The following is a 23,107-nucleotide window of genomic DNA, read 5'->3' as shown; positions in this document are numbered from 1 at the left end:
TTCACATAGATCACATGCAGGTAGAATACAATGCACAAAACTGATCTTGTCTTTTCAGGCTGTATTTGGACATTTAGCCTTCATTTTTAAAAGTTAAAATCCATGTGAAGAATATTTCTGTAGCGGGAAAAAAGTTAAAATCAGTCTGAAATGGCAGTCTGTCAGCATGTAATGTTCGGTGTGTTCTAGCTACTTGCTTCACAAGACACCGGAATCTATCTGAGATGAGACTTTTTGTTCCTAGTTTGCTTTTAAAGCATAAATCTGAAATAAGGGGTCAATTACGGTAGTTTTATTTTGCCAGGAATTCTGTTCTATTAAAATATTTACGTCACCCGTCATTACTTTCCAGAATGTAATATTGTTCATTTCAGTGCTTCTGGAATATTATTTGTTGTACGGTACACAGGCTGGCAGTATGACAGTCGAACATGCAGGACCTGCAAGTGGCTCAGCTACATCTCCTTCTAGTTCTGTCCAGGTTCCTTTCTCAGGACTGTAGCAAATAGTAGAAGATTTGTAGGCTCCCTAGAATAGAACAAAATCTTATTGGAACATTGTGAGAGTAAAACTCAAATGGCAAATTTGATGTAAAGATAAAAGGCCAAGATTTTCAAAAACGAGTGATTTTTGGATGCCCAACTTGAGACACATTAAAGAGGCTCAATTGTCATAAAGTGCTGAACACTCACCCTCTCAAAATCAAGTTCCTCTAAAGTATCAGAGGGGTAGCCATGTTAATCCACAAAAACAACTCCTCGTTGTTCCTCTAAAAGTGTCTTTGGTGAGTTATACAAGTATTGAGGAACACAAAATCACTACTCAATTTTTCCAAACTACACCCTTCTTTTGTACCACTGCACCTCGTACAAATTAAAATAATTTATTCTAAACTATCTTATCTTAAAAGGAAATTGAAATAATGAAAAAATGCTAAAAGTTCCCTACAAATGACAGATGCTCAGATTTAAAAAAACCTGAAGCTGTCTTAAACCCATCCATGTCCTCTTCCCCAACTTCATTAGTGCATATACTCATGTACATCATGCAAATAACATTACCAAAGTTTTGCTTCATTTTTTCTAAAGTCAACTATAGAGGGGCTGATCTTCCTCTTACCTGGCAGTAAATCAGAGGTCAACAGAGCTACCGTGCTGTACAGCTAGTGTAAGTTTGAGGAGAACCAGGCTCAATGTGTTTGTAAAAATATTTCAGTCCAAGTCAATGGGACTATTCATGTAAGTAAGGGAAGCAAGGTCTCAAACATACGTTAAAATTATGCTTGTTTAATAATGTCAAAATGTACATGTAGGGCTACATTTTCAAAACAATTGCATGTACTGTAACCTATAAAAACGTACATGGGTGCCAAAAGGCAATTGTGCAGGCAGATACACACTTGCAAATAGGCACTTTACACAGAAAGTTCAATCAATAACACTTAATTTTATGTAGTACTTTATGGTACTGTACCACTGACATCAATCCTGACTTCAAAACACTGTATGACATCAATTAAACCACACAATAACAGAATAAAACAGGTAGGTAAGTACTAATAGTCCCCTTTGGGGAACTTAGAATGTGAAGTGACTGGTGCCATGCCAGGCCATGCAGGGAGCCAGCAGAAGAGCTGAGATTATAACCCCAGACCTTTTGATACCTGACAAGTGTGCTAAATCCTTTAGACTACAATATTTCACAGCTCCTGTTTTGCATGCCCAATCCCCAGGGGTCAGTGTAGCTTCTTGTTTTAAATGTATGTGTGTATTTTATGGATGTAACGTAAGCAACTGCCTTTGCAGGCTAAGGCCCAGAGTTTTAAAGCTATTTAAGCCTTGCTGCTCTCAGCGTTGCAACGCCTAATTGATTTAAGAGCTTAAGTCCCATTTTCAAAAGTGAGTTAGGCACTTAGTCATTGAAATCCCACTGTTGGTTAATGTCCTAATTGCCTAAATCACTTCTGTAAATGAGGCGTAGGCTCCTAAGTCAGTTTGGCAGCACAACACTAAGTGGAGCAAAACCTATAGAGCTTTAAAAATCTGGGACTCAGCCCTTAATCTATATTTTCATAATAAAATAAAATTGGAAATGAAATAAGATTATTTCCATCAGAAAATCAATAAGTAATGCCAGCTTTACTAACCAAGCTGTAAATCAGCCTTAAGAACATTTTCAATGCATCCAAGATTCTGACAGCCCTTGATTTATATTTTCAGCATTTTTTAGAAGAAAAAAAGAACAGGCACAACTTTTTTCAGACAGTAACTAAAAACTGCCTCAGGAGCCATTTTCAGAAAACAGGTACACACCATACTCCAGCTGTAGCCTCCAACAAGGTAAATACTGTCATCAAGAACTGCGCATCCAGGGCCACTGCGACCTTCCAAAATAGGAGTCTGAAGAATATTCCACTGGTCACCTTTTGGATCATAGCATTCCACAAGCATGACATCAAGATGGGAGAAACCTGAATAAAATATTTAAAAAATAACTTAAAGCAGGCTTCTTTAAGTTTCTAGATCCTTTTTAAAAGGCACATTTATTTATAAAGATCAACTGCAGCCACCTCTAATAGGTACCTGATGAATGGTAATAGTAATAGGAATTTTCTAAAAAATATGAAAGTCATATTTTTGAAATATATATATGAAAGATATATGCCTGAGGTGCAAAGTCTGGATCTGAAATTATGCCGTGAATTTGTATGCAGTGTTTTGGTTTGGCCCATACCTATTTTTAAAAAGTGTGAAAATACACAGTAACAGTTCCAATACCAGCCTTAACTCTCCAACCACTATCCTGCATTTAATTTCCACAATCACCTACTATCCAGGAATAAAGATACCGTACTGGCCTATGAGTTACAAAACTATCCACTCCCCATCACAGAGATCTCCCATAGGCCTGCGACCGCATTGTCTTACATTACCCTCCACCAATAGGCCACGCACAACAACTGTAGATGGAGCCCAATTTTACGCTATTAACCTTACTTATATAGTTCAGAAGCCCCATGCCACCAAAACCAGAGGTCAGCTTTTTCCACATCCACCCTGATCGTATGATGAAAGACTCCAAATAGCCTACCCTTACAATAAAAGCCTAAAATATACCTATACTTGATACAGGCCAGCAGGATACCTGCAGATGCTATCATAATGCAACAATCTAAGTTATTCAGGGAAAACTGGCATTTATTCCATATGGCCACTAGTGAGGGTCTTCCACCTATAACTGGAGGAGTGAGGGTAAAGGGACAGAAAGATAAAGCTAGTGATGGAAAATGTTCTGAGTATTTTGAAACTTTCCAGTGTTTAGGTTTTTGAAAAACTAAAATTTCTTAATTTTCAGTTGTTTGTTTTTAAACCTTAACTTAGAACTTCCTGACTTCAGATGTTTGGAGTTTTTGCTTTTTAAAAATATTTTATTTACAACTGTTTTAAATTAATAAATATTTAGATAGAGCCTTAGCACTTTCTCAATGAATCTTTTTAATGAGGAAATTTCTCTATTATTAAAAAAAAATAAAAATAAAATTTTTCTATTTCTTCCTAACACTAGTAAGTTTAGAAAAAGTCATTTTAGAAAAGAATGATGAAAAATCTTACCCAATATACAGATATGTAAGCAAACTCCTCCAATGTTTATTTCTTTAACTATTTCAATTTATACTAACTCTTTAAAAAGCACCTAACCCAAGGACTCCCGGGCCTCTGTCATGAATCAAAAATACAACTGCATAACAAACAGAACCAAACCAGAGGCTTCTCTTCATCCCAAACTAGAAAATAACTAAGAAATGATGAAAGCAGACCCCAAGTTAAGAAATGATGAAAGCAGACCCCAAGCAATATTCCTCCTCACTAACCAATTATCCTACCCCAGAAGTGGGGGCAGTGTTCCCTGAAGATCAACAGATCCAAGCTATTCTGGACAAACATGGGATGGGGAATAAGTTTCAAAGTTTAGATTTCCTCAAGTAGAATGTCTTGCTAGTAGCTACTATTTTATACAGATGGGGTTCCAGCTTGCACATCAATGCTGACTTCTTCTGCAGCAATAATGCATGGTGAGAAGCTATCCCTAAAGTAGACAGGTTCCAAGCCATTTAGGATTCTGTCATTCATAATCAACATCTTAAACCTCACCCAGAAACCACAGATAGGCAATGCAGAAGCACTGGTGTCATATGCTTCCAGAATGATATTCTGCTTAATAAGCAGGCTGCCATATTCTGAACAAGCTTCAGTTTCCCGGTGATTTAAGGTTAGTTTATTAGTCCTCATTAGTGCACTGCAGCAGTCATGAAGGGACAAAGACATGGATTATGGTGACACAGACCAAATCCACAAAAAGAATGGTCACCCTCTCCTGACTGAGATGGAAAAAAGCCATCCTGGTCACTGCTGCTATAAAATCATTAAACAGCAGCTGGGATGCAACGACGCCCCCAGATTGTGAAAAGGTGGGTACAAGTCTTCCAAGCAAGAGGTAGATATAAACGCGCGTTCTCTCTCTCTCTCTCTCTCTCTCGTTGCTTCCTGCAACCAACCAGTATCACCTCAGTCTTATCGGCATTGATCTCAGCCAGTGAGACCTCATCCATGCCCCAATCTCACCCAGACATTGAGTAAAGCATGCAATAGCACTGGCTGGATCAGACAAGATAGCGAAGGAGAGATGGGTATCATCAACAAAATGAACATACTGCAGCCCATGCCTCCTCATTAACCCTCCTACTGGCCCCATACACAAGAATGGAAACAGGGAGGGAGACAAGATGGAGCCCTGTGGAACACCACATATGAGCTCCCTTAGAGATGATGAGTAATTGCTTGAAGTTACCATCAGGGAATGCTCAGTAAGGAAAGAATGAAGAAGCCACATAAGAGAAGTCTTATGATACCGCTCTTGTCAAGAGAAGAACACCTAGCAATGACACCACCACTGTTGTACTTGTGCCAATTGCAGGTCTGTATCCAGATTGTCAAGGAGATCTGAGGCATCTAGGTTCTCTGAGATTGATTCTCCACTGCCTTGTGGAATCATTTACAATTGTGCAAAGTAGATGCAAAGATATTGTAAAACTCCATCAAATCGGAATGGTAGCACAAAGATACAAGCACAATGGGAGAATTAAGATCCGTATGTGGAAGCCTACGGACAATATATATGTAAACAAAGAATTAGGTACTCAAAAAAGGCAAAACTAGATCTGTGCTCCAGCTTTCATTGCGGCTCAATGCATCACACAATTCTGAGATCTTCACGTTAAGCCATTTTGAGTTATGAGTGGACAAAAGAAGTTAGAATAATTTTTTTAAAGTGTAAATCCACTCTTTTTTGATAACAGCTTGTTAGACTGGCAACAATAACTTCTCTTCTTTCAGAGATCAAGTCTGAATTTTTTAGAAGGGGTCAAAATGTGGTTTAGAATTGGCACCATCTTACAGTCTAGATTGTGGAGTCTATTATGATTCTATCATTCTCATAATGCCCCTCTGAGGTAAACTGTATTACTGCCACTTTACAGATGGGTAAATTGAGGCCCAGAGACATTAAATGATTTGCCAAGTTCACACAGGTATTGAGTTGATCAGCTAGAAATAGAAAACAGGAGTCCATGCTCCCATTACATGCGCTATCCTTTAGACAACGTTTCCTCTTATCAAATACCTTAAATCTCAAGAGAGCCCAAACAATTTTGTTCTTAGGAACATTGCAATAAAATTACAGCAAGATGATCTGTTTTATATTTCTATCTTCTTTCTCATCAAAGGGAACAGAAAACAGAAAAGAGAAGGAGAATTTAAGACTTTCTGTGAAAGGGCATTTGGTGATATGGGTAGCCCATAACAATGATGCTTGCAAAATTATTAGTTTATGTCAGGAACGAACAGGTGTGATGAAATGATTTTGTATCACAGCAGAATTTTCAAGGGACCATAATGAGGCCAATCCAGTGCGCGCAGAATCTGTCAAAGATCCCCACCCCTAAAAATTGTAGTTATACCCACAATTAGTTATGATGAGGTAAAGACACTGACATTAGTAGAGATCCAGCTTCATAAAAGAGTTCTTTACTACCCCAAGTCAATGCAGTATTTGTTGAAGAATCCACACTACAATCCACTCTCCCATCCCTTCGCTTACAGTTCTTCTTTGAGCTCCTCATCACAGGGCAAATAAGAAGAAATGTTTTCCAAAGAATTCTTTCTCAAAACAACAGACTGCATTTTGGTAGCAAAGATGGCAAATACCCCACAACAGAGAGCAACTCAGCCATGGCTGAAGCATACAAGGCAAAAATATAGTACAGCAGAAAATACAATGCTTGTAACACGTTCCATTTTATTTGTCCGATGAAACTGGGAGATGCCACCAGGGAGATCAGAACTCTGGTCACAACTTCCTGAGTAAAGAGACCTTACTAAACTGTGTATTACAGTTCCATTTAATTTTAATCAGCACATGTTCAAATGTACTTTAATCAACATTTAATATACTTTAATATACATTTAATCAACTTTAATATACTTTAATCAACATTTTGCTACTATATGGAACATATGAGTCAGGGAACACAAAGCACTTTGTTTACAACCCCCACATTGAGTAGGCCAGATCTTAAGGCCGAATCCTTAGCTGGTATATATCCGTGCTAGTCTAATGGAGTGATACCCTCTATTTATTAAACTGAGGATCTGACCCTCTATTTATAAAACATTAAGAGTCCAATGCAGAAGGACTTCTGGGAGCAATATGAAAAATATGGAAATGCACTCTCTTTAGTTAAATGTACATAGTGTTGCAGTAAATAAGATGCAGTAAATAAGTCCCTTTACTTATTGCTTTCCTCTGTTGCAGGGAAGGACAAAATAGAGCCTAGAAGAAGAAATGAAGAGGAGAACATTTCCAGTTTTTACATACCTCTTAATTTTGTTATTCCAATAGAAAAAAGAATGGTGGAGCTCTGTGGGAATAAGACTAAGATGAGCAGCTTCAGCGCTTGTGTAAACATGACAGCGACAGCACAGATGCTCCCATCACTGTAGTTAATCCACCTCCCTGAGAGGCAGTAGCTAGATTGGTGGAAGACTTCTTCCATCAACCTAGTGCTGTCTACACCAGGGGTTAGATTGGCTTAACTACGTCTCTCATGGTCTCACATCCCCGAGAAAAGTAGCAGGGTCAACCTCACTTTTTAGTGTAGAACTGTTTCAAAGAGCAACATTTCAAAGAACTCAAAAGACTAATATTTTCAAACTTGGCACCTAAAAGTGGCCTTTTCAGGCGTGCAGTATACAGATAGCTTCTACTCCTTCTTTCTTTTGGCCTGTCCCACCTTGAAATGCTCCTGTAGGCTGCACAAAACTGGCTAAACCAGTTCTGCACTTGGCATAGAGGCACTATCTGCCACAATGCTATTTACTGAGAGGACTTTATGCTTCCCTATGGTCCCTATATGTACCAGCTAAGGTGCTTCAGCCAACTATGAATACAGGGGAAAATTTTCCAAAGTGCATGAGGCTATGTTTACAAACAAAGATATGATTGTATCACAGGTAGTCATACCCTTGTTGACATTAATCTAGCTAGCACATGTAACAATAGCAGTGTAGATGGAATGGCATGGGCCTTAGCACAGGCTAGCAACCAGAGTATGTACCCAAGCTCCCTACAGGGACTGTACTCTTGTTGCTAGCCATGCTGAAGCTTGCGTCATCATAACAGGGTTGTCCATAACCGGGTCATAGCAGTACAGCCAGGGGACATATGCTCAATCATGAACTCCCCTTACAAAGGAAATATACCTTCATTAATGAAATATAAATGAAGATACCGCCTTGCAACAGCAATTTGCCTGTGAAATTTTGTTTGTCTACACTGTTATGCTACATTTACACTACAACCTAGTGATGCAATTCCCCTGCTCATATACACATGCTAAAACCGGTGGGTATGTAGTTGGTATGGCTCAGCTGTGCTTCTGCAGCCCATGCTATTGTGGCTATAGTGCTATTATATTATACTCACACTATTTCGATGACAGGTAACTTGAGTATGTGTAAACAAGCAGGGGAATCCCACTCCTTGCTCACAGTGTACACATAGCTCTATTTTTTCCATATTAGCTTGATTAAAGCTATGCATGCTACAATCATACCTTCACTTGTAAATGCAGACATACCCCAAGTGTCTCATTGGGACTTAGGCTCCTAAGTCATTTAGGCACTTTTGAAAATTTTACCCATAGTCATTTTCATTGCTTCTCCTGCATTGTCAGTTAGTTTCCCCTTTTGTCTGTGTGGCTCTTTCATGCTGCAACAGGGGAGACAAAACAAACACATTTGATTATAAAATGACAGACATTGTCAGGGAGACACAGGGGCAGGAGAGGTGCATGAAACTTCTTTAAACTCATTTTTTAAACTGTCTAGATAAGACAGCCTCCTTTTAACATTAATGGGAGTGGCATGTATGTATTGAAAAAAGAACACTGGATGCCTATACACTAGTCATTAAAGAAAAGCTTTTAAAAGATGAAAACAAGAAACCTTTAAATAGAATTAATAAAGAATTAAAATTCACAGCTACATTTAATATTAAAAAGGGATTTTAAGTCTCTAGTCCTAATAGTTAATGGATGGTTTTTCATTAAACCAAGGGTTTGTTTCTCTGTGCAGCTCTGAATAAAACTCTTACTTCACATCTTAGAAAATGATTAGGAGGGAAATATTGCTATTACATTTGGGCCAAAGAATAGTCTGTTTGTTTCACTGAATTCATGGTAATGACAAATTGTCCATGCTTTTGAGTAATGGAAGCTCCTGTTTTTTTTTATTATCCAAAGCATTCATTACTCATATATTTAATGTACTGTTATAATTTTGAAATAATTTGCATAAGATGTTTTTAAAACTGCTGGCTCAAGCATCCCGTTAAATTGTGTTTCAGGGTTTTTAAACTTAGTTTAACAATGACTAGCTAACAGAAATACCCTCTGTCCAGAGACAGGACATTGAAATGTTGTTTTGCTATAAAAAGGTGACCTTTCAAATGGTTTCCTCCAATTGCATACAGTCGATCATTCATTACAGCCAAAGTGTGGATAGCTCGCTTTGTGTTCATGTCTTGTTTTCGGGCCCAGACGTCCATTACAGGGTCGTAGCAGTACAGCCAGGGGACATATTCTCCATTATGAACACCCCCTACAAAGGAAATATACCTTCATTAATTAAATGTAAATAAAGATGTTGCCTTGCAACAAGAATTTGCCTGTGAAGTTTTGTATGTAGCAGTAATTGGAAAAGAGACTTGCCTGAAATATATATCTTGCCATTGTGCACTGCTCCTGCATGCGCTGCTAAAGGTTGCGGTAAAGAAGATACATAACGCCATTCGTTTGTCTCTAAATTATAGCATTCCACGCTGGACAAGTAGCCAGCTTCATTTCTTCCACCAATCACATACAAGTTCTTATCAAGCCGACATGCATAGAAACTGGCTCTCCTAGAGTAAATAAATCAATAAATAAAAATCATAATCCAATTAGTTACTAAGACAATTCTTTCGTTCTACTCTTTGAACTAAATTAGCTGCTACTTCAAGTTCTACTTCAAAAAGGAGTGTCTGTAGGTTTCAAATGTTTAGGGCCATTTAAAGATTGGATCTGGTCTGCTATGAAATATGTGCTCTGCATCAAATGAATACTTCATTTTTCGTGTCAAAACAATTAACGCACATACATCTGGTGAGGAATACCTTTTTCTCCAAAGCTGTTTGTTGCTTTTAACGCCACGGAAGGATAAAAAGGTGCTTATTAATGTTTGGGGCATTTGGTACTTTGTAAGGATATAACAACTTAGTAAGACAAAGTGAAAAATGAGGTAGATAATGTAACAATAATAAATTATCTTGACATTCACTTTCTTTATGGTCCTTCAAGGGTCATTGTTCCCAATTTACTAAGAGAACCACATCATCAAAATTTTTCTTCAATTATCCTTTTTTTCTTCTTTCTGCAGTACTGCAAATAGAACAACTTTCCTTAAGCTAGGCACGGTATTACATTTCTGCCCTTTAACTCACAAAGATCCAAGTAACTAACTCCGAACAAGTTTTAGCTATCTGTGTGGTTTCACATGCAACTCAGGTACACAGGAAGCTAATCATTGTTTCTGGTCAGGGCTGTGTGCTGACAGAACTTTTCCTACAGTTTGCTTTCCTGGGTCCTTCAAAATTAATGTTAAGTGTTTACCACAGAAATAAAAATAGAGTATTGGGGGTCTTTTGAGATTTTCCTAGTTTGGGCCAATCCTTACTTATGGAAGACTCTCCTGATGTTAATGGGAGATTTCCCAGAGTAAGAATGGCAACATCAGGCCCTTTAGTTGTAAAAAGCATCAGTATGAGGAAGAAAAAAGCAGCGCTGAATAGCTGTACATTAGGACTAGCACATAGTTTAGATGATAAGACTTAGAGGGCCCAATCCTCCAATCTTTACTGTTGCAACATTCCCAAGGGAATCCCCCAGACTGATACTGGTGTTTTAGACACTACAAGGTACAGTTCTAATTACTCAGGATAACTGACATACTATATCCAATTCATAACTTGCGAGTGTAGCATCTATAGAAAGCAACTGGACAAATTTTTCAAATTTGCGTAGCTAATATAAGACACCTAAATTGATATCTAAGCAACCAAGTTTGAAAAGGGGAGCCTTTGTCTATTACACAGCCAGTCTTCTGAATCACAAAATAAAGTTCCTTAAGGCATCACACGGATTGTCAAGTTTTACTTAGGCCTTGATCCTGCAAGTCTTTGCAAGGAGCAAAGCAGTGAGCACAAGATGAGCTGAGGCTATGTGTGGATGTTAGTAAGGCTAAACAGTAGGCATAATACTCCACACTGAACTGAAATGTTAAATCATGTGTTGCCACTCCCTTGCAGAGTCGGTCAAGGGAGTAGAATGACCAAGTCTGATGCGGTCTAGCTGCTTCCAACCATGACCTTATTCTTACTATGAGGCAGGAGAGATTTGGTGCCCAGGAAGCAGTGCTCTTGCTTATGAGGAATTGGGTTGTTCTAAACTTTCTCTGCTGCCTTTTATTTTTATCTTGTGGGTACATGGGCAACCTCAAACATACAGGATCAAGCTCTTAGGTGCAAGACCTAAATACTACAGGAATGGCAATGCTATCAGAGGGAACAAGGCTCACAGCTAATACCAAAAGAGAACACAGCAGAAGATGGCTGAGGAATGGCTCTGGACATAGCTCCTGGCCTCAGCAAGAGCTGTTAAAATAAATTATGACCATTTCATCCATCAATCAGTGGTCAGCTAGAAGTTGCTGCCATGTATTCTCTGCATTATCAGGTAGCACATCATACACATTTTGTACCCTATCAGTTTATTCTCAGACCGGTTAACTAAACATTTATAAACTTGACTCTCCCGTCTTTTCTTAGTACTGGCTATTTACAGGACATTTTAATAAAATCTACGTCCCCTATTGTTTTCCTACATAGCTACATTCAGCTAAGACACTTTTTTTGTGAGTATGGTCGGACTGTATGGTGGGGGGTGGCTTATTGAGGGTTTGTTGCCAGTTTTGGAGTTTATGGAAATTTATTGGGCCATGCTGCCTTTTGGTATATATTTAATATTTTGTTAATAATCATAGCCATTTTAGTATGTGGCAACTTATAAATTATATGTTTTTGTTGCCAAAAATATTTTACATCCTCCTTCTATATGATAGCTTTGGAGGCCTGCACAATATTTACTAGATGTAGGAGGCATGTGATTGTCCAATAAAATGTAAAGTACATTTTAATGAACAACTTTCTTTGTGCAAAAGTGTGTATGTGAATTAGTTATTTACATAGTGTCAGCAAAACACAAGGTGCTTAGACATTACAATTTGACATCAATAATATAAACATCTACATAATTGGCAGTCTCTTTAACTTTTGTTCAGTCTCAATATACAGCACTAGTTACAAGTGGCAGATCTTACTATTTTAACAAAAAATAAATAAATCTTAATATTGTCCTGTATGTGTACTCCTAGTTTCATCCACAGAGTGTCACTGTTAGGAGCAAAAATGAAAACGCGTGCTTCAGTCTTCTGATTAAATGTGTGTGTGTTTGTGTGTGTGTGTGTATATATATATATATATATATATGCAGAAACTCCAACAGCAAGGATTTCAAGTTTCCCTCATCTTTTTTCTCCACAAAATACTTTATAAGAGCACTGTGTAAAAGCAGTGCATAGTTAAAAGTCTTTTAATTGCTGTAAAATGTGCTCCAGACTACAATATAATATGAAAAGTCTCAGCCTTAGGAATTTCCCCCCAGCAAAACTGGGAAGAGACTGTCCACTCTAGTAAGAAAAATTATACTGGACTCTTTTTGTGGATCAGAGTATTGGTCCTGCATTTTGCCACCAGCAGTAGCCAATACCTGATGCTTCAGTAGACAGTGAAAAAGACCCCATAATGAACTTAGCTACATTTTACAATGCTGTACATGAGAAAGGAGGACAAAATTCCTTCCTGATCCTCACAGGCAATGAAACATTAAATCTGATAACCAATCTTAGGTTGAATAGCTACTAATGTTATTAGTGGTCATAAGAAAGTCTGGATCTTTTAAAAGAATACTATCAGATTATTTTTGGAGGAAAAGGTTTTTTTTCCTTACGTTTAGTTTACTTACTAATAAATCCATAGATTAAAATTATTTTTAAATTACTTTATTTGTCTCCAAAATATTGTTTACTTTCTCATTTCACTTGGCTTTGGACAGTAAAACAAGGCTGGCAGTTTCCAGACAGCTTCACTTTCTGTTTCTCAAGCACTGGTACAATGTTGTATTTTTTAGGTTATAAACAATGCAGAGGAAACTTTAAATAAAAGCTTTTAACTGAAAAAATTCAAATATCATGGAAATGTTTTGAATGATACAAGTTTTGTAACCTGTAATTCTGGACTGAAACTACTCGATGGTTTCTCTTCAGATCTAGGAATATCATTTGAGTCTGACATTTAGCAGCAGTGAATTCCATAGGCTGGGCAAGATGACTGCTATGATGATATTTCCTTTTAATGGCCTTATTAGTTTAAATGCAATGCTCTTCAAAAAGTACCCCATTGTGCTTGGATCAGAATATTGGTTCATCTACCATTACTGGATGGAGTAAGAAGGCAGGACTGATCAATTTTTACTTAATGTAATATCTAACAAGTTATTTAATATTCTCATGTGTTATACACAATAAATATTAAGTATTAACTCAAGCAAACTGCACAAAATAATTGGCTTTAAAGAAAAAGCAAAACATGCTGCTGTGGCATTGAGTCCATAACGGGAATTAGATATTTGAATATTTTTTTATAACTCAAAAACAAAATCAGTCTAATATGGATTTCAGCATATGAGATAAAAGTTCATCTGTCACAGATTTTACACAGATTTTTAATTTAAGAATTTACTGCATGTGCACAAGACCCACATTTACCAGACAGGCATTTTAAAGGAACCATTATAGTTAATCTGGTTGATTAGTCTCAGACTAAAATCCCTTCATAGGTCTTGACTTTATGGACCATAATGAGTCAAAAGGATCCACTAAACAGACTGTATTGTCAATGGTGCCTGCATTGTGCCAACAGACATAGGGCTTAATCCTGCACTCCTTACTTGGGAAAAAAAGCGTATTGACTTTGAAGAAGAGCACTGTGTAAGCTCAAAAGCTCTCTCACCAGCAGAAGTTGGTCCAATAAAAAGTATTACCTCACCCACCTAGTCTGTCTGTTGACTTTACCAGGCATTTTGCATGAGTAAGGAGTGGAGGTGGGATTGCTTTACAGTTTTGTAATTAGATATACTGTCTCCTAAAAACTGTCATGTTAGACCTTGATGCAAAATGCTGTAACACCTCTGAGGAAGTCATTACAGGCTAGGAAGTAACATTACACATTTTAAAGAAATTCCTAATCACATTTTTCAGCAAATTCCCCATCCTTAGAGGCTCTATCCAGAGATAACTGACCACTGCCTGAATTATGTATCCTGAGTAGAAGGGGTGAAGGTTAATTGTCTCATTCAAAAGCCCCCCAGCAAAAGGGACTATTATGATTAGAACATTACAACAAAATTTTGTAATATTTTAAGTTACTAACCATTTTGAACAGTGATTTATCACCAGGCAGAGTAATGGGGAAATGCTGAGCAGTCACAAGGCTTCAGAGGATTTCTAGTTCTTGGTAGAAACCCACCAGATACTAAAGCTGACTTTCACTAGGGGCTTTGATCCAATGCCCATTGAAGCAAATGGCAGTCTTCCAAATGACTTCCATGGATGCTGTATCAGGCCCTAAAAGCATCTATAGTATGTTAGGTTTCAGAGTAGCAGCCGTGTTAGTCTGTATCCGCAAAAAGAACAGGAGTACTTGTGGCACCGTAGAGACTACCAAATTTATTTGAGCATGAGCTTTTGTGAGCTACAGCCCACTTCGTCAGATGCATACAATGGAACACATAGTAAGAAGATATATATACATACAGAGAACATGAAAAGGTGGAATAGATATATCTTCTTACTATATGTTCCATTCTATGCATCTGATGAAGTGGGCTGTAGCCCACGAAAGCTCATGCTCAGATAAATTTGTTAGTCTCTAAGGTGCCACAAGTACTCTTGTTCTTTTTATAGTATGGAATTACTACACTCTACCACTGGGATAACTAGCAAAGAAAATACTCTCCGGGTTTGTTGAAGAGATGGGTCAAATCCAGAATCTTGAGGCCAAGGAACAGCTTCAAGTTTTCAGATGGTTCAAATCTGAAACCCATACCTAATCGAGATCCAAACATCACCTCTTCTGATCATATGTAGTTTATTTCACTCTCTTCTATATCACAAATAAAATGAGTATAGCACAGACCCACCAGGCATATTGTTTGACACAACACGCAAAGTGAAGGTCACACTAATGCACACACAAATATAAACTTTCTCCACTGTTTCTAGTGCTACTGAGCTGGCCATCACATGTCCTACTATTGTCTCCCTTCCCCCCTCCACCCTTCTTCTTTCTGAGTTATGAGGAGCCTCTTTTCTAATTGAAATAAGCCTCACTTGCTGCCATTCCTTAAGTCTGGATAAGCATGTAAGAGAGGACATCCTGCCCATCCTCTTCACAGGGCTTTTGCTCCCATAAGATCTAGTGAGGATTTAGATCAGACTTACTTCAAATTCCCTAAGAATAGTAGCCAATTTCTAAGTTCACTGGCTGATCTACATACACCCAAGCACTTCTTACATGACTATTATGGTGTTAGCTGCAGTGTATGAGGTGTTTCTGCCAAAAAAGTATCCTTGCTGATCCCCTAAAGTGTTTATACACCCCATCACATAATTGTTAGTTTGTCTGTATCAAATTTCATACAATTCCCAGAAACCAAACCCTTATTAAAGTAGAGTTAAAGTTGAAAATATAGTATGTGTAAAAATAGCTTAAGAGGGAAGCCCTTAAAAGAACACGGCTGTTCTAATAACCTTAAAGGCAGAAAAAAGAATCCCAGATATTTGTAAGCATGGAAATGCAGTGTTAAGGTACTCCTGAACAGTCCAGATTCTGTCCTTACATCCTGACAAACTACAGTGTATTTGGCTATGACAAGTATGATACCCACTAGAGCTGGGTGAAATTTTTTGACCAAAACTTTTTCGTCAAAAAATGCAGATTCATGTTGATTTCACTTGATTGTTTTGATTGAAAACAAACAAACAAAATTTCCAAAAATACTGAAATGTTTCATTTCAACCTTTTCAAAACAAAAGTTTTTGGTTTTTCAATTAGAGATGACTTTCCATTTTGAAATTTCCTTTGATTTTATTTTTTAAAAAATTAAAAATACACAAATTGCTGGAAATGAGTGCAAAATGTTTTGTTTGATCTGAAATGATTCCGTCCACCTGAATTTTCGTTTTGATGAAAAGTTTTAAAAGAATTTTATTTCAGGTGGACCCAAAAAAACTACATTAAAAAAAAATTTTTTTTAATTGCCAGCAACCAAACAATCCATCATTCACGCAGCTCTAAGTGTCACTATTAGCAAATTGGTTAGAAGCCCTTACAGCTGGAGCTCTCTTAAAACCTGTATTGTTTGACGTTTCACCTGTGGCCATCTTAATGTCCATAGTGATGGTATACACTGCCTAGCAGAGTTTAAGGTGTCCATAGAGGCAGGGAGCCTGACTGCAGCAGATAGTTAAGGGTAAACAGAGTTGTAACATTTCCAGCACCTGGAATTAGGGAATTCTCTTAGGAAGGTGGAATGGTAGCTGGTCAGGTCTTTGTACAAAGTGTAAGAAGAGAGATTTTGGTGAACTGGAGGATACTCTTTTGAATTTTTTTCATAAAACGTAAGTATAAACTTAGATTTCCTGGCTTTCAGATATTTATTTTCAAACCTACAACATTCCACTGAGGTTTTCCCCCCTAGGGATAGGATGCAGGGGTATGGTGCAGAGGTAGGTTTAAGGAACCTTTACATTCCTCTGATCCTGGTGCTGTTCTGGTGCCAGGCCACTCTCCAGTACAAAAGAAGAGTAGCACAAATGCTGCTCTAATTTGTGCAGCCTGCCAGCAACTCCTGCTGGCAGACCAAGATCACAGAGTGGGACTGCTCTGGCCAGCTAAGTCAAGTTTAGAATATCTTTGAACTGCTGCAGTGGCAAAAAAATATATCCTCACAGAGGAGGATTGGGGTCTCAATGTTTCTGTTGTTTATAACTGACACTACTGTAACTGTCCTGTCCCTATTGCACACTCTCTGTGACGTTCGGCTCATGCAACATGCCTTGGAGGTGACAACCAAACATTAAGAAAATGAAAAAGACAAACTCTGCAGCACATTTTGGAGACTTCAGAAAAGGACGCAATCCTGCAGTCCTTACTTAGGCAACCCTCCCCCATGAAGTTAATCGGAATTTTGCAAGAGTTAGCACTACAGGATTTGGCCCCTCGATTTTTGAATTTGGAATGCTTCAAAAAAAAAATTAGAAGCATAAAGAGAAACAACAGTACACTGAGATTTTATCTTCAACATCTTTACTAATTCTACAGCATTCCCTTTTCCCAGAACTAAGCCAACCCTCAGCTCCTCTTAGGACAACAAAAGAAATAGTGAAAAATTTGTAGCAGGTTTTTACCTCTCTTGCATGGGTGGAAGTTGTATCCAGCTGTTAAACCTGGGATCATATCGGCTGACAAAGTTTGTACTGTGTTTCCCTGTAAAGATAGATTATTTTGACACTCAACTTTTATTTCATGTACTTAACATCACCATTTAATATATCAAATATATTTCACATGTTGGCAATTTTTATAAAGAGTCCCCTTTTTATAACAATGTATGAACTCAGCACATGTTGTTATTCAATAAATGGGGCACTACAGTATTTGAGTTAGCAAATATCAATGGTATAAATAAAAACATAAAGAATATTATTTTCTTCTGTCACAAGAACTTGGAAATTTGTATTTTAAAACAGAAGTCCTGGTATTTTCAAATCCACCATAAATAAATTTGTCATGACACAACAGAAAATTATTGCTCAAGATGGGGCTTCTTCATGGCATTTTTATGACTAGAGTACTTTGTGGCAGTTTGAAAAATCACAGGAATAATATGTACTTTCCTTCCTCTCCACTTCATTTCTATTTGGAGCAGGGTGAGAAAGATTGTTTAAATAACCAGGAGTTACACAGACCATTAACACATGTTGTGCGACCGCTACACTATTTTATTTTTATTCTACTATTCACCTTCGGTGTAAGTTAGCAGGAGTTATACGTGTGCACTGGGGGGAGAATATACTCTTAGAGTCTTATTCCAAGTGTGTTAGCTAAAATGAGAAACATGAGCAACATAAGCTAGTTAACTAGCTTATCCCTGCTGTCAAACCCCAGAACTGTATGCATGCCTTCATGATATTAAGACTGCACCTTATTTTACATACAGATTGACATCAAAGCAAGAAGACTGAAGCAAAAGAGTGTATTGCAATTTCTGTGTAACACCTGAGACTTCAACACATGAGGGTCTCTGAAAAAGAAACCTTTGTTTATGTATGTGTGACTAAAAAATTGAATTAGAGGCTCCAAAAGACAGCAGGATAATCCAACCGTATACGTCACAGTTAAATAAATGATCAGAGCGTATTCTGCAAGGTGAATATTTGACATTGTCAGAGCATCTAAAGGATTGGTCCCCCTTGCCTCTTGTTTTGTACACAAACCCCAGGATGCATTTGTAAACATCAAACTCATAGATAAGAACAATGGTCCAGCCATAGTTTTTATCTGTAATTTAAGAACGTGTTCTACAAGGATTTAGAGAAAGGAACATGTTGTTTTCTACTTCTGGAAATTTATCCTCTGTACTCTGTGTGAGCATGTTGCTTGCAGAGTTGGATGTGGTAGGTGACTGCTGAAAAGTGCAGTATTTTCTGCCACATCCAGCATATCCCTAAATCAGGATTGAGGCCCCATTTTGCTGGGTACTACACAAATATATCTGAAAAGAGAGAGTGAGATGCTGCCCTGTTGAAGGCAATGGGAGTTCAGCCATTGACTTCAGTGAGGCCAGGATTTCACCCATGGTCCCTGCCTCAAAGAGATTACAATCTGTAAAAACGATGAAGAGATGAAGATTGGGGCAACAGATACAACATACAAGAAAAGCAATTGGGTTGGCAGTAGGCAGGCACACGTCATGTTAATTCCAGGTCTTTTTTAAAATCTGTTTATATATATTTATATTATAAAAAGTAGATTTACAGAACAGTTCATGGGCAAGTACTGAATACAAGCTTGAATTCTGGGATGGTTCTAATGCTGCTATTGATACTACACACCAAAGATCTCACAGTTTATTATGCCCTCAGAACTCCTTGGCGGTATAACAGCTTTTTAACTGTTGTTACTCTACACACCTCTGATTTTGTGGTCCTACACTTCATAACACATTATGCACTGGTGCTAGCACAGGAGTTTCCAAACTGCCCAGCACAACAGGCTTTAATGTGGATCCTCCAATTTATTCTTGGGATTTATTCTTCTTTATTTATTATTTATTCTTGGGAATTCTTGGGAATTCAGTTTGAAAGAAAATTGCATGCACCACTTTGCTTGCACATCAGCCTGGAAGTGCACGTGAGGAAGTATTTCTCACTATGTAGATACTTTGACCGTCATTTGAAAATAAAGGGGCTGCTGTTCCTGTCCAGTGAAGTGAGCACAGGGAGAGTCAGATTAGGCAAATCTGTGCAAGGTGAATGGGAGCTGTAGCTTGTTCCCCCTCCCCCAAATCCTGCAAGAAGACCTTCTGCCTCAATTCTGCAGAGTCAGGGCTCTGCGAGGCAGTGCTAGGTGTTGCCAGGGAGTAGCTGCATTCTGCAATGTACTCCCTTACAGATCCCACAGATATCCAGTGCTGCTCTTGGCAGCATTCACCCCCACCGAGTCCCTTTCGTGGCTGGTACTGCATAGCCATGAGAGGAGGCAGCAAACGACACAATGGCTCTCAGGCTGCCAGGGTAGATAAGAAGTCCAAAATATGTCCTGGAGGGTCCAGGTACTCTCTCTAGAGGTTCCAAGTTGTATGCCCCTTACCCCTAGTTTCTCCCATCCCTATGAGAACCTCCATCCAATGAACATAGAAGCAGCAATAAAGGCCCAATTTTGATTCACATAAACAAAGAAACGAACAATGAATTCTCATTTACACTACACACCATTTACACTGCTCTGACAGGTCAGTTACATTCACACGCATTTTAGCCCCCACTCTCCTTTAAACTGCCAGAGTTGTATAAAAGGGCCTTAATGTAAATGATATTGGGCCTAGTGTGTGTTGTGATGACATGCTTTATTTAGTCTAAATAGAGTATAGAAGAAGTCCAGAAATAAGTGGACAACGTATAGTGGATGATATTCATGTCCAATTTTTTGTAATGTATCAGATCCATCTCTATTGTGGTATATGTGTACAGTGATGACCAATATCACTAGTGCTCCTGTCCCAGATCCATTCTGTTCACACATTGCTTTTATCTGGTATTTACAGAGTTTGAAAAACTTGATCCTGTGAGCCAATTTCTTACATGGAAGTTGTTTTACTCCTAGGGGGAGTGTCTTCAACTAACAGAATGAACTTCAGTCTCTAATAGTTGATTTAGATGCCTTTGCACTTAAGATATTAAGAAGGATGGACTGGTGGACCGTCTGGTCAGGAAAGCTGGGTTCAATTCCTGCCACTGCCACAGACTTCCTGTAGGACCTTGCTCAAATCACTTAATCCCAGTTTCCCCATCTGTAAAATGTGAATACTTATACTTCCTTTCTCAAACCTTTAGTCTGTCTTGACTACTTAACTGTAAACACTTTGGTGTAGGGTCTGTTTCTTACTTTGTGTATGTACATCGCCTAGCACAATGGAGCACCAAACAACACCCAGGGAGCCTGGGAACTACCCAATACTAATAATAATCATAATGAAACAACATGTACAAGCTCCTGCTTAGAATATAGGAGATTCAACAACAGAGATGAAGGGTTTATCTCTCAAGACATTTAGTGATGTTTTTAACTGCGCCGGAAATATGCTTATAGAGTGGACTGGATTGTTTGTCTCACATTTTAGGAAGTGAACAGATGTAACAATTTTCTATAATTTGGTTTAGTGCAGATGCTGAAATGGGCCATTCACAATAAAATATATGCAGTATATGTAATTTCAGCTGGATCTTCTGGTGTTTTAAAGTAAAAATGTGTACCTGCAAGCTGCTTTATGGTTTCTCAGTCATAATTATCTCTGTTACACAGACTGCTACAACTACAGCTCGTTCTTCATGTGCAAGCTTTCTAACAATGTCTTGACAATTTTGTGAATTTTGCAAAGCACAGTGTTCTCCTTTTGCTTTGCTCAGAAGCCTGTTAAATTGTTTAATTTCTCTTTGCAGTAAATTTATGAAGTAATCAAATCAAAAGAAGGTAGCAGCACATAATCTATATGGAAAGCTTTTGTACGAGACTAGAAAAAGGACCAGTTTAAGAGTCTTGAGACTCTAGATAATTAACACATTAACAACTTTAGCTGCAAGTGTCTGGTTAGACATTGGAAAGAGAGCATTCATTGACTGCAACAGCATTATTGTATTATGACTGGAAGGAAACCGGAAACGAGGGTTAAAATTTTTAACTGCTGCTGCCTGATGCCTTCACTTGAAAGAGTCTGTTCTGATGCCTGTGGCATTTCCCAAGGGACGGGACCTGAGGAGTGGTGGAGAAACTAAAGCTCCAGATATTTATTATGTCACTGCTAGGACATAAGTGATCTTAACCAGTTCAATAACTCGATCAGAATCATTCACTGCCTACTGCATCACTTGATGTGATAGATTAGAATCTGTGCATGCTCTCTTTTAATGTTGTGTACATACCATTCGGGTTCCACTGGTCTTCTCCTCCCAAAACAAACAAGAAGTTTTCTACTTCCACAACACAGTGATGGGCACTATTATATGGCATAACTGCAAATAAAACAAAGTATTCTTTATCAATCTCTATCTTAGCACTCTGGTTATTTAAAAATATTTACTTTAGCAAAGTTACAAAACATGACTCTACAAAATCTGGAACTGGATATGTAGGTAATGCATAGCTCTAAAATGTATGTGCAGTGAATTAGCAACAGCCAAAATCCAATCGATTAGCAATAATTTCACATAAGAGTATCCTGCAAATTACTGAAGAATAACCATGTTACATGAATTATGTTACTAAAACCACCCACACCTGTCTGATTGACATCTATGGGCATTCTAAAAATAAGAGACACACGAAAATGGATCAAGATGTCTGATATTTCTCCAAAAATAAGACAGAAAATGCTAGGACACATTAAAAAAGCCTCATCCCAGCTTTGTTCTGTTGGCAATGCTTCCACAGCAAGAGTCTGTGTGTTCAGTAGCTTTCTATTACACAGCAATGAACAAGCTGCATTTCCATACAGTTTTAAGTTTTTAAATTAAGGTCCTGCTGATTTAATGCTTTCTCCAAATGTATACGCTTAATTTCCTGTACAATGTCATTAGTAGACAACCACACATTTTCTATTCATCTAATCAGGAAGCCCTTCATTAACAAAGATCAAAACTGTGGTATTAGGTTTGCAATATCCTTTTTTTGGAGGTGTTTTTAGGATTGGGTAAAACCATCAGATTGGCTAAAACCATCAGACTCTATTTTTCTTTTCATTTACATTTTCCACAGCAAGAGCTAAGGTATAAAACCAGAATGCTTATAGACCATAACGTGTGCTGATCTGTGCTATACAGCACTATTGTAATATCGTAAGGTAAATATAAACTAACATGGTATTAGTTATCATACCACATGCAGTAGTTTTGGCCCAGTGACACCAGTAGGAAAAATGATGTCCTTGTTCAGCTCATCATATGGGCACCTTAAATCTAGGTGAGGACAAATGGGGAGGTGATGTGCATGTACAGGCAGGGAACTTATTGCTTGACACGGATCAACAGAGCACTTAGGAAACCACTGTAGTGGGAAATCAATATGACTCAGGGCCAGCTCTTACTTTGTGCTCTTTTGCCAATGCAAAAAAAAAAAAAAAAAAAAAGCAGCCTATCTCACACTTGGATTATTTTGGGTGATATATCTCTCATTTCATTTGTTTTATTATCTTTTATTTTTCTCAGAATGCAGTTGTGCAGTATAGCATATGCAAATAATAATAACAAGAAATATGCATAGCTTTGTTATTTAGGACACATTTTCTTAAAGATCAAGTGGGCTCATTTAAGCTTCTTACTTGAGGTTTTTGCAAGGCAATGATGAATATGCAAGGTGCATTTTTAGTTTTTAGTAAAGGTCGAATATTGTTTTCATAGTCTGTGCTCTTACAAGCCATATAAGTGAAGCAATTCTTAAATTACGCAGCCTGGTTTAGTGGAAATGCATTAATGAAGGTTATTTGCTACTGGTAAATTTTATA

The 23,107-nt window shown here is 37.9% G+C and overlaps 1 protein-coding gene across 1 annotated transcript in view; it reads right to left on the bottom strand.

The window, feature by feature from the left end:
• Window positions 1–387: 387 nt before the first annotated feature.
• Window positions 388–23,107, bottom strand: part of KLHL14 (kelch like family member 14) — a 73,532-nt gene continuing 50,812 nt past the window's right edge. Inside the window, exons 3-8 of the mRNA XM_077809024.1 lie at window positions 21,531–21,620; window positions 17,238–17,316; window positions 9,326–9,516; window positions 9,057–9,215; window positions 2,313–2,470; window positions 388–528 (exon numbers count right to left, since the gene is read on the bottom strand). Coding sequence (XP_077665150.1) covers window positions 388–528; window positions 2,313–2,470; window positions 9,057–9,215; window positions 9,326–9,516; window positions 17,238–17,316; window positions 21,531–21,620 — 818 coding nt within the window. The remainder of the gene's footprint in view (window positions 529–2,312; window positions 2,471–9,056; window positions 9,216–9,325; window positions 9,517–17,237; window positions 17,317–21,530; window positions 21,621–23,107) is intronic.

This window comes from Eretmochelys imbricata, chromosome 2 (assembly GCF_965152235.1).
Source record: "Eretmochelys imbricata isolate rEreImb1 chromosome 2, rEreImb1.hap1, whole genome shotgun sequence".
Classification (NCBI taxonomy): Eukaryota; Metazoa; Chordata; order Testudines; family Cheloniidae; genus Eretmochelys; species Eretmochelys imbricata.
Note: the sequence above shows the minus strand (reverse complement) of the source record. Positions and strands in the feature narration are given on the sequence as shown.